Source organism: Coccinella septempunctata, chromosome 1 (assembly GCF_907165205.1).
Source record: "Coccinella septempunctata chromosome 1, icCocSept1.1, whole genome shotgun sequence".
Classification (NCBI taxonomy): Eukaryota; Metazoa; Arthropoda; class Insecta; order Coleoptera; family Coccinellidae; genus Coccinella; species Coccinella septempunctata.
In genome coordinates, this window is record NC_058189.1 from 59,623,347 (window position 1) to 59,636,784 (window position 13,438).

Below are 13,438 nucleotides of genomic sequence, written 5' to 3' on the forward strand. Positions count from 1 at the left end.
GCTGAAGCAGGTCGAATGGAAGTATAAAGGGTTGTATAGAATTTTTGGATGTGGTCAGCAATACTCCGGTTGTCCGACACTACATTACCATGTTGGTCATTCATTTTCGTGATCTTGCGAGTGCCTGGGGATAGTTTCGATCTTAAAACCCTCATATTTGCGTTATTCTCAATAGTGGCCTCGATAATTTTGGTGTTATATACTCGGATGTCTTTCCTAACCTCTTTATGTATCCTTTTGTTTAATTCATTATAATCCGGTGTACTCCTAGGAGTGTTTCTTCTTTGTTCCATGAGCCTCAAAGTGTCTGGGCTCAACTTGGGATCACTCTTTTTCTTGGGTTTCGAGCAAATCTTTTTGACTGAGGAGTAGATGTCATTCGTTATTTTGTGATTCAGTTCATTGATATCCATTTGATCATAGGTATTGACTGATCCCAATCTCCTTGCCAGCTCAGTCTGATATTCCTCCTTTCTTTGTTCAAGTTCTTCTGCTGCAGAAAATTTACCTCTATGAATAAGCTTGTTCCTTTCGATTTTTAGCCTGAACCTAAGAGTCGCCCTCACCAACCTGTGATCGCTCCCCGTGTCAAACCGGCTTAGCACTGAGACGTCTGTGCATATTTTTTGTTTGTCTGCGAGAATGTAATCGATCTCGTTTTTCGTTTTGCCGTCGGGGCTTTTCCAAGTCCACTTCCTATGTGGAGGTTTCTTGAAATGAGTGTTAAGGCAGTATAAACGTTCCCTACCTAAGAAATCGACCAACATTTCTCCTCTGTGATTTCTCGTACCCAAACCAAAAGTTCCGATGTTATCAGAGTCAGTTGTGCTTTTTTGCCCGATCTTACTGTTGAAATCGCCACTTATGACCGTGTAGTGGGTTTTGCATGCGTCAATCAAAAAACCTGGCGCCTCTGATATCAAATGTTTGAAAGCGCCATAACTGATTCGGAGTAGATACGGAGGTAATAGAATACACAAATCTAGAATATAATACTTCTAATCAAAAATACACTCAATCGAATAAACAAATCTCACAATGGATTGAAAAATATCACGAATAAATAGATTAATCATTACTTAGGAAAATCACTGTCGTCATCGCGAATTTCCGACTGAAACAGCTTGACTTCAGATTGAGTCCTCCTCCTCCTGAGCAAAGGGTTGAAGCGCAGCTCCCTCGAGATCTGGTACTGGCCGTAACTGAGCAGTATCACGGCGAAAGCTAAGAAGATCAAACCGAAAATAACCGGTAGCTGAGAAGTAGCCGCGCTTTGTTCTGCCACCACTGAGCTTTCCCCAACAGATAGCGCCTGGAACACGTGATTCTTCTTCGGGATGCTGTCATTGCATTTGACGCTTCCGTTCTTCTTGTCGAAAAGTTGGAATTTGAAATTCTCCCCGTTGAAGTACTTCTCCATATCCGATTCTAAGTCGCAACGCCAGTCGTTACCCTGTAGGGACAGGTACGAAACTCTGGGCATTCTATGGAGAAGACTCACGTAGTCAAGATCAGTCAGGTTGTTTCTTGATAGGTCCAGAGTGTGCAGGTCGTGTAGAGGGAAGATGCCGGACACGTCGATGTCTTCTATCTTATTGTTGGACAAATCTAGAATCCTCAGTTTTGGCAGACCTGCGAATCTCCTCACTTGGAACACTGTGAAACGATTACCTGTCAGATTCAGGTTGACTAGGCCGTGTAGACTGGTGAAGGATTTTTCTCGAATACTGGTCAGTTGATTGTTGCCCAAATCCAGCGTCTCCAGCATGGTCAAACCGTCGAACGCTTGAGACTCATAACTTGACAACAAGTTGGAGGACAGTCCCAAGAGTTCCAACTGAAGCATTCCGAAGAACTCCAAGGATGGGATGGATTTAATCTTGTTCTTGTCCAGTCTCAGCTCCAACAGCGAAGTGAGGTTGGTGAATTCGCTACCTTTCAAGGCGCTGATGCGGTTATCTGAAAGATCTAAATGTTCCAGCGTTGTCAAGTTTTGGAAAACGACGGATATGTTGTTGATTCGATTGCTGTCGAGTTTCAGATATTTAATACTTTTCAGTCCGCGGAAGGCGAAAGGCTCGATATCCCCGATTTTGTTCTGGCTCAGGGTAAGGGTGACCAAATTCGCCAATTCACCAAAACCGTCGTTCGAGAGTAACGCCAACGAGTTGTTCTTGAGATTGATCGATTCTATCTTCTTAATCCCGGCGAATGTTCCCGAACTGATCATCCTGATGCTGTTGCTGGACAGGTCCACGTCCAAGACGAACACCAGCCCGACGAAGGCCCTCTGGTGCAGCTCCCCGATGCCGCTGTTTCTCAGGATGAGGTGCTTGATTTGGTTCCCGGAGATGTCGAAGGAGTTGGGTTCGATGCTCCTGAGGGAGCAGTTCAGGCATTGGAGGGTTTCGTCCAGGTGGTCGAACCTATACGGCGTGCTCTTGAAAAAAGATGGCGTGTCTATATTTTCGCATGTAGCTGTCAGTGATCCTCGTTCTCCATACGCGCATCTCTTTGAGGTTCTTTCTATGTACAGCCGGTACGAGTCTGCGAAGTAGATCTGGCTCAAGATGAATATCGCCCAATATGTACATGATTTTATCTGTAAGAAAATTTTGTTTCATTTTTGTTTCCTGTGGTACTTACGAGGGTGAAGTTTATCTATTTTGAAGTTCGCTATATCGGGTTCACTAAATTATTATTCTCTTTACGTAAACAAGATATGTTGTGATTTTCAATATGTTGAGAGTCTTTCATTATTCTACAGAGGAGAAAGATGATATGTCTACTGCGTGTAGCTTATATTGAACTGCGAATACTAAAAGATCTCAAAGATTTTTGAACAAACACTCCAAGGTTTCAGAGAATGGGGTTTTTGGCTGTAAATTTGCATCTTGCGAGAAATGAGGGTGGTTTTAAGGGGTGGTGACCTCTAAAAACCACACCTAAACCAAGAAGATGTAGAAAAGGAGGCGCAATAGGAGATCGGAAGTCATTAGGGGTCTACAAAACAAGAATTCTTGTTTTAATGACAAAATTCTTGTCTTGACTTGAGAAAAAGTCGAAAAATTAAAAAAAACCTTGTCATCACCCTTCCAATCGGCTTTGAACTGAATTGCAGCTTCTTTCTATACCTACTCTTGATTATCATAAAGTGGTAGTCTTATTTTACCATAAGCGACATCAGTAAACAGAACTTCTGCTGAGCCATTTAGCTGACTCAGAATATTAACAAACAAGCAATGGAGAGAAACGTAAGTTTTAGTACAAATATAGAATGACCAGTGAAACTAAAACGATTTCAACTAATGCTAGTGAAATTGATAAATCTGAATTGGAAACCGTAGCTGCGAAAGCGGCAGTAAAAAGAAAAAGCAGCATTCACCAATGCAAAATAGTAGTAGGTACTAATGGCAATACTGACACAAAGAATTTTTGTTATTCTCTCGAAATTCAGGTGGACACAAGTAGTAACGGCGAATATATTAAATAGGCCAAAATTATACCATGTTTATAAACAAAACAAAAGTGTAGGTATGCCTGAACGTAAAAATTTCAAATCTAGATTCCAATTGGAGTTTCAACAATATCATCATTAATTATTTTCAATTTAAATTTTTTTAGCAAAAAATGAGTGCCGTGAATAGAAATAGGTATTTTATGTTAAAATATGTTTTCTTTTTCACAAATAAACACGCTTTAGAGATGTAGCTTGGATATTCCAAGATTTCTTGTTTTCTTGACAAGAAACCTTAGTACTGACATAATATTTCTTGTCTTGTATTGAAATTCTAAAAATACTTCTTGTTTTGATCTTGAAATTTTCATGAACTTGGCTACCAGGAAGGGTCGCACTTCGGATACACTCTACGTCACAATCTTGCGCATTGGCGTTGCTCTGAAATTATTGTAACTAATTTAATAATTCAACTGAGTTCTGTCAATTGACCTTGACCATGCCACTTTCTACGTCATCACGCTTCCAATCGTATTTGAACTGAATTGCGCCCGCTTTCTATCTTCTTAACTTTAATTCTTAATTTAGAGTCATATCGAAAATTTTAACGAATTATCTCTTGCCCTTTCAAATTAATCAATGAGGAACAAGGAATCACCTCTTCTGCATTTTTGGCTCATCTTCAGAAAGGACCCTGTAGGTTTGCAAGCAAGAGCATTTAATTAATTACTGTCTATGTCTACACAGATTTCAAGTGGCGGACGCTAACACAGAGTCAATAAAATATGCTGCAATATCCATAAAGGTTCTTTTTTCCAAAATTATCGAAATATATTAGTAATATCACTTTCCAGGTCCAAAAAAAGTTAGACCCAAACGAGACTCCAACCTGCCAATGTCATTATTCAAAAACTACTCAAGCTAGACTCATACAGTGAAAAGTGTTATATCTATAAAGAATCATTTCGGCAATACTTCAAATTTCAAGAGTTTGATATCAAGACAGTCCAGAATATGATCGTTTCAAGTTCATTCCTCAATTTATCACCTTCAAAATGAATCAATGTAGCGAAAAGCTGGGAGGAGCCTTGTCGGCTGGTAATCGATTTTTGTACTAGATTTAATCGAAATTGGGAAAAATCATTAAACTGTGGAAATCTGAAGGAGCTTATTATGATTATTTTTCCTGATCTTATGGAAACTTTGAATGACAAACTAAAACGTTGCAGACAAAGATTATAGAGTAGAAAGATAGGAAACGAAGCGACTACAGTGATGTGAGCGCCATCTGTGTTTCAAATGTGTTTTTAAGACCTTAGACTGGTTGAAATATCAATTCGAGGGACATATGAAATTTTACGAGATGTCAGAGTCATATGGCCATTTTGATCGAACAGGTTTTGAATGTTTTGATTCTCGTATCCATAGACAACCTCGTATCGCCTTTTGTTTTTCAAGCCGGTTCTAGTTGCTGATGATTGAAATTTTTTTCTAATTTCTTGGCGAAAACCTCAGAATTTTGTACGAAAATTGTATGGTGAAGAACTGTGGATCAGATGAAACGAATTTTACTAAGGAAAATGTAAATGTAAGTATTACAACTGGTAACATGTGACTCGGTCATTAATTGATTTTTGTTTTCAGTGCTACGAAGTGGATAAAATTATCAGGGCGTAAAGGCCTGCAAACACTACTGACTACACCATGTGCAATGAACATTTTACTGCAAGTCGATTGAGAACTGTTCATCCACGTAAATTGTTGTATGCAGGAAGCATCCCTTACATGAAGGGCTCATTTAGGGGAAATTATGACTTCTACACGTCCATGCAAAGATTCTCGATTGCCTTCAAAATATATTCAGAAATACAAAAGTTTTATGGATTTCGATTTGCGAATCGGGTGACTGTCAAATTGTTGTTTGGAAAGTCAAAGTTTTATGAAACCTTCTGTGAGTGTTCATTCGTCAATCAATTTGTATATTGTGTCATAAAGAGACCATACCATGAAGAAATCATGAAAAAGTATGAAGAAATTATACTGACTGGCTTGAATACAAGGCTTGTATACCTCTGTGAGGTTTTTTTCAATTGTGGTTCTGAAAATTTTGTAAATAATATGATAGTAACGGAAATGTGTATCCTATGATGGTAAATTGCATATTGGTTCATATCAGTTTCTGCTATAAATTGTAAAAATTCAACTCAGTTTATTAATTCGACACGTTTTCATAGAAAAAACACCTTTGACGTAACTATAGCAGATAACCATGTACTCTTGTATCTCAGTCAAAGCTCTATTCGTTGTCTATAATTTCAAATTTTTGTAAATTTCTTATAGATTGCAAATACAAATTTATCAAATCCAACAGCGTATTTCATTGATACCAATCGATTCCAAACAATGTTCAGATGAAAACTAACATCCTGGTCACAAAACAAAATCATCCTTTTGTTTTGTCGCTCAGGATGTTTGTTTTCTGCTCTCAACAAGGTAAATATTGAAATTGGATACAAGTAATAGAATTCGAATTTCGCGCCCCTCAATTATAAAAAAGAAAACTGTTATTAAACAGTTTTTCTGTATTGATGATTCGTTTTCAGCGCCATCTCATTGTCAAATGTGTTTTCACTGGCCAAAATGTAGTCGGTTTTTAGTACTAGCGATATGAGGGCGTTTCCTATCTTTCTACTCTATAATCTTTGGTTGCAGATTTCAGACTCCTACAACCTACAACGTACTTCCTGGATCCTCCCAGCAACAAAACATAAGCTAGTATGATATTCGATGCGGTAGTGAATATATGTATATGTACCTATGAATCATATCGAATGAACTTCCTTGTGACATAACAAACAGTTAAAAAAGCGCAAGGCCCGAAAAAAGTTTCAAAAAATTTTCCATACTTAAAAAATGTACTTCCTTAGATGAGGAAATTACTCAACATTCATCAATAAAGGAAACAAGTAAAATGAAATTCCATCACATACAGGGTGTCCCGTAAAGACCACGTCAAACGAAAACGGAAAGTAGATCAGAATGTGCTCTACCTGATGTGAAAAAATCGTTCATATATAAAAGTCTCACAGTTTTCGAGTTATTTGATGTTTTATGAAAATGTTGAATTTTTTCGCTTAAAATGCTTTCTCTCTTGCGGAAGCTACAATTTAATACTTTTCGAATCAGTTTTTTTCCGTAAATTTTGTTGAATGATTACTTCAATTCATCCAATAAAAAATACCACAAAATATTATGCAGGGATTCTGAAAAAAAAAATTAAAATTCATGTTCTGAAGGAAGTGTTTTTTTGTGCTGAATTCTATCTGACGTGGTATAAAAAAAAGACACTAGATCTTTTCTGCACATTACGTTGAAAAGTTGCCCATTTTGTAAGAATTCCGAAAAGGTAAAATATAGGTGATAACCTTCTTCACGAAAAAAGATATTTGAATGTTTATCGAAAATGGAGCAAATTTGTGAAAAACTGATTTTGTCACCCTTTCTACAAATTCTTTCATTTTGCAGATTCTGCTGTAACATATTGAATAATTACTTAAATTACTTATAAAATGAAATTATTCATTAATTGCAATGATATAATATAATAACGCACAAGACCTTCAACATCAACAAATCTATTGTGAAGAAACTTTATAAAAATATCAATAATAGAAATTCAGAATTCTTATGAGAGTAAAGGCTCAAAATGGCCCCCCTCTTCGCTAATACATGCCCTGCCTCTATTGAGAAATGCCCTTTTCAAACCACTTTACGGTGAATTTATGGACTGGAATATTCGATGAAAAAATATTCGGTCCGACAGAATTGCTGCAATCATTAAACAGCACCAACTATTTGAATTTTCTAAGGAACAGTGTACCCTTACTCTTAGGAGATATACCACTGGAAATGCGACTATGGTTTCGGGTCCGTGAAGTTAGCGAAAAGTTGAAAGCACTAATTCTGAAACTATGTTAAATATTTAGTGCTTAATTAGTGCCTATTAGTGCCGTATGAATCTTTGACAGCACCATTGTAGTTTTTGAGAAATTGATAATTCAAGTTCTTGGTGCTGACTTCACGCTCAGCACCAACATTTTCAAATTATCATGAAATTATTATACTAATATTTAGTGCTTAATTAGTGCCTATTAGTGCTTTTGGAACCAATGGAAAAAAATGAACGGTTTTCAAAATATCACAGATTATTTCCTTTGGTGCTGACTTCACGCCCAGCACCAACATATTGAAATTTCGTGAAAATTTTTGTTGCATTAATTAGTGCTTAATTAGTGCATATTAGTGCTTTTGAAACGGATGCGATATCATTTTTGGTTTTACAGTAATTACCTGATGCTTTACGAACTAGCGTGAAGTTAGCGAAAAGTTGGAAGCACTAATTCTGAAATTATGTCAAATATTTAGTGCTTCATTAGTGCAAATTAGTGCCGTATAAATCTCTGACAGCACCCTTGTAGTTTTTGAGTTACACGAAAAAATCTGTTTTGATACCGCGTAGCCATCTATGGAGAGGTATGCGAGTCATTCTCTCCAATAGATTCGTCGTCAGTGCGTCATTTTATTATCACCTAAAGCGGCTCACACATATACGACTTGGGGCGCCAATCTTGATATCGAAGAATAATTGTACTATTGATTTAAGGGGACACAAAACTATTTTCTGAATTATTCAAATAATGTTTATATGAAGTAAAGGTTCTTTTTCTCAGACACTGCCTAAACTCTTTTTTCTTTTGTAATAATAATAATACTTTTTGGGTCATCGAGATGAAAAAAGAATATAGAGTGTATTATATGCTCAGAAAGAATATCAGAAGAACTGTATTATTTTTCAATATGGAAGTACGAAAATTCTAACAGAAAAATGTATAGTGCTATGAAAATAGACATATTATCCCCTATAATGGGGATAATAGTAAAATATATTTTTATGTATATCTAACCAGACATATGAAAATAAAAATGTCTCAATACGTAGGTACATAACGAAACATAATAGCAATATTTTGACGAAAAAATTCTCAAACATAAACGATGCAACAACAAACTCGAAAAAACGCAAAATTTTCAATATGTAATACAACAAAAAATTGATGACGAGAAGGCAGAATCATATATCCATTTGAAAAGCAGTTTACAAAAATTTCAGCTTCATTCAAATAATGAATTTGTGTAATTTCATGCTACATCATCTTTTATCATATATCCATTTGAAAAGCAGTCTACAAAAATTTCAGCTTCATTCAAATAATGAATTTGTGTAATTTCATGCTACATCAATCTTTTAATAGGTCTCCCTATATATATTCTTCCCATTGACCATTGACCCTAATATTTCCTCTAAAATTAGCTGTCTCGTAAAATATGAGTTTCATTATGAATGATTAAGATAATTTCGATTCCATAAATATAAATAAATAAATCTTTCTATCACAGTCGATAAATGAAGAGTATGTATATTTTTGGAGTTTCGATTAATGTGATAATCGTGAGCTGAGTTTCCTCTTCATTTTCTCGTTTGCTTCATTTGATCAAGTGTCCTTGAATATTGAAGGTTAAAGATCACGCAAATCAGTTTGTTTTTTCTACTTTTCCGTACCTATCTCGAACACTTTTCTGCAGTTGATATTGATATTGAAGTAATATATCATTACCAACTGAAGAACAAGAAAATGAAGAAAATATTGAATTCCCGGAAAGACTATCTATTTCACCTCTCACCATCTCTTATATTCGGAAGTGAGTAAAATTTTGCGTACTGATTAAAATGAGAATATCAAACAGAAACTCCTGCTTAGGTATGGTTTTTTCGCATGGTCGCATGGGCAGCTAAAACTTTTCACAAAGCTTATTATTTTAACGTTTGTAGATCGACATTGTTCGATATAAGATTACAGAACTCAAGAAAATCCAGATTGACCTGGTGGTCATAATATAATACGATCTTAGACAGACTAGACAAATTCGATACGAATATTTTGTTAAGTCTGTGGAAGACTTTAGATTCAATAGATTGGCATTTGCGTCGGATCTCGGCTCTACCCAATCGTAATGTTGAGAACAGCGTTGTCAAACTTCCGAACTCGGTAGAAACGACTGCGCAAAATCGGCAGATTTGGAAATCGGTTAAAGAATAATATTTTCATGAATTTCAATTTCTTGAATAAAACATATAAAAAAGGGAACATATTCTCTGAGAAAGATCAGGGTAGTAAAGCACATTATTTAATTCCTTAGATCCATACATAGACGATAATAAACATTTTTTGGTGGGGGGACGCCTAAGGGAGGTCTGAGGTGACCTCAGGTGAAGATGTTGAGTGGGGAAGATATACGAAAAATCTAGAAATAGCTAAAAACAACGAAAAACCTCTTACTCGTCCCTTTTTCGTTGTAGTTGCCCTTTTTCGTTGTAGAGCCGATATTTGACGCAAATGCCAATCTATTGAATCTAAAGTCTTCCACAGACTCAACAAAATATTCGTATCGAATTTGTCTAGTCTGTCTAAGATCGTATTATATTATGACCACTGATTTGCGTGATCTTTAACCTTCAATATTCAAGGACACTTGATCATATTAAGCAAACGAGAAAATGAAGAGGAAACTCAGCTCACGATTATCACATTAATCGAAACTCCAAAAATATACATACTCTTCATTTATCGACTGTGATAGAAAGATTTATTCATTTATCTTTATGGAATCGAAATTATCTTAATCATTCATAATGAAACTCATAGTTTACGAGACAGCTAATTTTAGAGAAAATATTAGGGTCAATGGTCAATGGGAAGAATATATTATATAGGTATACCTATTAAAATATTGATATGTAGCATGAAATTACACAAATTCATTATTTGAATGAAGCTGAAATTTTTGTAAACTGCTTTTCAAATGGATATATGATTCTGCCTTCTCCTCATCAATTTTTTGTTGTATTACATATAGAAAATTTTGCGTTTTTTCGAGTTTGTTGTTGCATCGTTTATGTTTGAGAATTTTTTTGTCAAAATATTGCTATTATGTTTCGTTATGTACCTACGTATTAAGACATTTTTATTTTCACATGTCTGGTTAGATATACATAAAAATATATTTTACTATTATCCCCATTATAGGGGATAATATGTCTATTTTCATAGCACTATACATTTTTCTGTTAGAATTTTCGTACTTCCATATTGAAAAATAATACAGTTCTTCTGATATTCTTTCTGAGCATATAATACACTCTATATTCTTTTTTCATCTCGATGACCCAAAAAGTATTATTATTATTACAAAAGAAAAAAGAGTTTAGGCAGTGTCTGAGAAAAAGAACCTTTACTTCATATAAACATTATTTGAATAATTCAGAAAATAGTTTTGTGTCCCCTTAAATCAATAGTACAATTATTCTTCGATATCAAGATTGGCGCCCCAAGTCGTATATGTGTGAGCCGCTTTAGGTGATAATAAAATGACGCACTGACGACGAATCTATTGCAGAGAATGACTCGCATACCTCTCCATAGATGGCTACGCGGTATCAAAACAGATTTTTTCGTGTAACTCAAAAACTACAAGGGTGCTGTCAAAGATTTATACGGCACTAATTTGCACTAATGAAGCACTAAATATTTGACATAATTTCAGAATTAGTGCTTCCACTTCCAACTTTTCGCTAACTTCACGCTAGTTCGAAAAGCATCTGGCAATTACTGTAAAACTAAAAATGATATCGCATCCGTTTTAAAAGCACTAATATGCACTAATTAAGCACTAATTATTGCAACAAAAATTTTCACGAAATTTCAATATGTTGGTGCTGGGCGTGAAGTCAGCACCAAAGGAAATAATCTGTGATATTTCGAAAACCGTTCTTTTTTTTCCATTGGTTCCAAAAGCACTAATAGGCACTAATTAAGCACTAAATATTAGTATAATAATTTCATGGTTATTTGAAAATGTTGGTGCTGAGCGTGAAGTCAGCACCAAGAACTTGAATTATCAATTTCTCAAAAACTACAATGGTGCTGTCAAAGATTTATACGGCACTAATAGGCACTAATTAAGCACTAATTATTTAACATAGTTTCAGAATTAGTGCTTTCAACTTTTCGCTAACTTCACGGACCCTATGGTTTCAACACGACGGGTGCCCAGCACACTACACTCGTCATGTTAGGGAATATTTACACCAAACATATCCTCCCCGTTCACCAGACTTAAATCCTCTGGAGTTTTTTTACTGGGGTTTTTTAAAAAATTAAATTTATTCGAATCCCATAAAAGATGAAACACAAGTTAGGGACCGCATTCGTATTTCAGCAGCCAAAATAGCGGGAGAAGTTTGTATGGTTTGAAAATGTTATTTCTCAATAGATGCAGGGCATGTATTAGTGAAGGAAGTGGTTATTTTGAGCATTTGCTCTAATAATAATCCTGAATTTTTATTATTGATATTTTTATAAGGTTTCTTCACAATAGATTTGTTGATGTTGCATTTTTTTTTAAATTTACTTACTGTGAACATTTTCCCTTATCCTAGAACCTTCAAACGGAAACAAACGAATAGTTGAGAATATAATCCATTAGCAGAAGAGGACACTGACTGAATCACTCTTATTATCAACTAAAACAAGATCATTTCTTGTGACACTCTACACACACAACAGGAAGAAAGAATAGATAAAAGATGACAGTGCCTCATCGACGAGTTTCTAATCAGAGAAACTGATTGGAACCCAAATATTTCAGAGTGCTGCAAATAATTAGTTCATATTTTCCTGGCGATAAATCAACATGAAATGTCGATGAAGTTGGTACCCCAAACATTCTTCTTAGAAATAGATCTAATCCCTATAAACTTTCCACAGCTATTTTATCTTGGACGCTCAATGAGTAATTTTGGGTTTATCTTTTCAATAATACAATTATAATGAATTCTTGAGGGGAGTATCAGGAAATTGTTTGGGCGAATGTTGTTTAAGTTTGTATGTTTTTCGCAATGCGAGAATTTTGTATTTATATATGAGCAACCTAAAACTTTATTTTGGAACTTCTCAATTTTTTTTTTTGGAAGTATCGCATTTAATGTTATGTGGAATATCTCATACATAGGAAAGGGAATTTTTTGATTCACACTTCTATTTCTGGAAATGATCATTCCCTAATATATGGAGAAGAGGATACGCAGAAACATTATACGTATATCAGAAACATGGTTAAACATTACAGTTAATATATTATTCATAAGAATTACAAAATTTCAATCATCCATATTAATCCTTGAAGTCGAAATTTGACGAAATAAATTTTTGAAACCAGCGGACCTCGGAATCACATTTTTGAGGGTGATCATTGGTTCAGCGAGATTGGCATGCAGAATTTAATTTCATTAAGAGTATAGGTACCTACTACAAATATAAATTTTTATCACTCAAAAGCTGATTGAGCTGTCTGGGAACATGCATTGCCACAAATGTAGCAGTTCTGTTTAAAAACGATAAATCAAAATACCTACTGCAACAATCCAATGTTTCCAAATTTTCTCCCGTGTAAGCGTTATTGAGGAGAAGTGAAGTGCAATTCCATACGTGACCTCAAATTTCATCCTGATAATGAGAAAAATGTAGCAAATTTTGCGAACAATTCTCGTAGGTTGTTATTTATTCGTGAACATTTTTTTTCTCCATTACGAATGTTTATTATTGAAAATTATAAATTAGGACGCAGTAAATTTCAAATAATATTTTATCAATTCTAAAGAGATGTCTTATTCATCAATTTTATATCAATTAGTATGATTTATTTTACGATATTGCTTCAGTTCAATTTGTTTCTGAAGAATGGAAGGCTCTTTCGCAGTGGCGGTTCCAGGAGTAATTTTAGGAGGGGTTGGGCAGTTGGGCATAATTTTATATTTTAAATTCTGTAAGATGTTTGTTGATATAAAATAGGAATACCTTTATT

The 13,438-nt window shown here is 35.1% G+C and overlaps 1 protein-coding gene across 1 annotated transcript; it reads right to left on the minus strand.

The window, feature by feature from the left end:
• Positions 1–983: 983 nt before the first annotated feature.
• Positions 984–12,200, minus strand: LOC123319749 (insulin-like growth factor-binding protein complex acid labile subunit). The gene is made up of 2 exons (XM_044906665.1): positions 11,991–12,200; positions 984–2,602 (listed from the first exon to the last, which is right to left on the minus strand). Exons 1-2 carry the CDS (start codon positions 11,997–11,999, stop codon positions 1,076–1,078), a joined length of 1,536 nt encoding a protein of 511 aa, XP_044762600.1. The 5' UTR covers positions 12,000–12,200; the 3' UTR covers positions 984–1,075.
• Between the last annotated feature and the right edge of the window lie 1,238 nt (positions 12,201–13,438).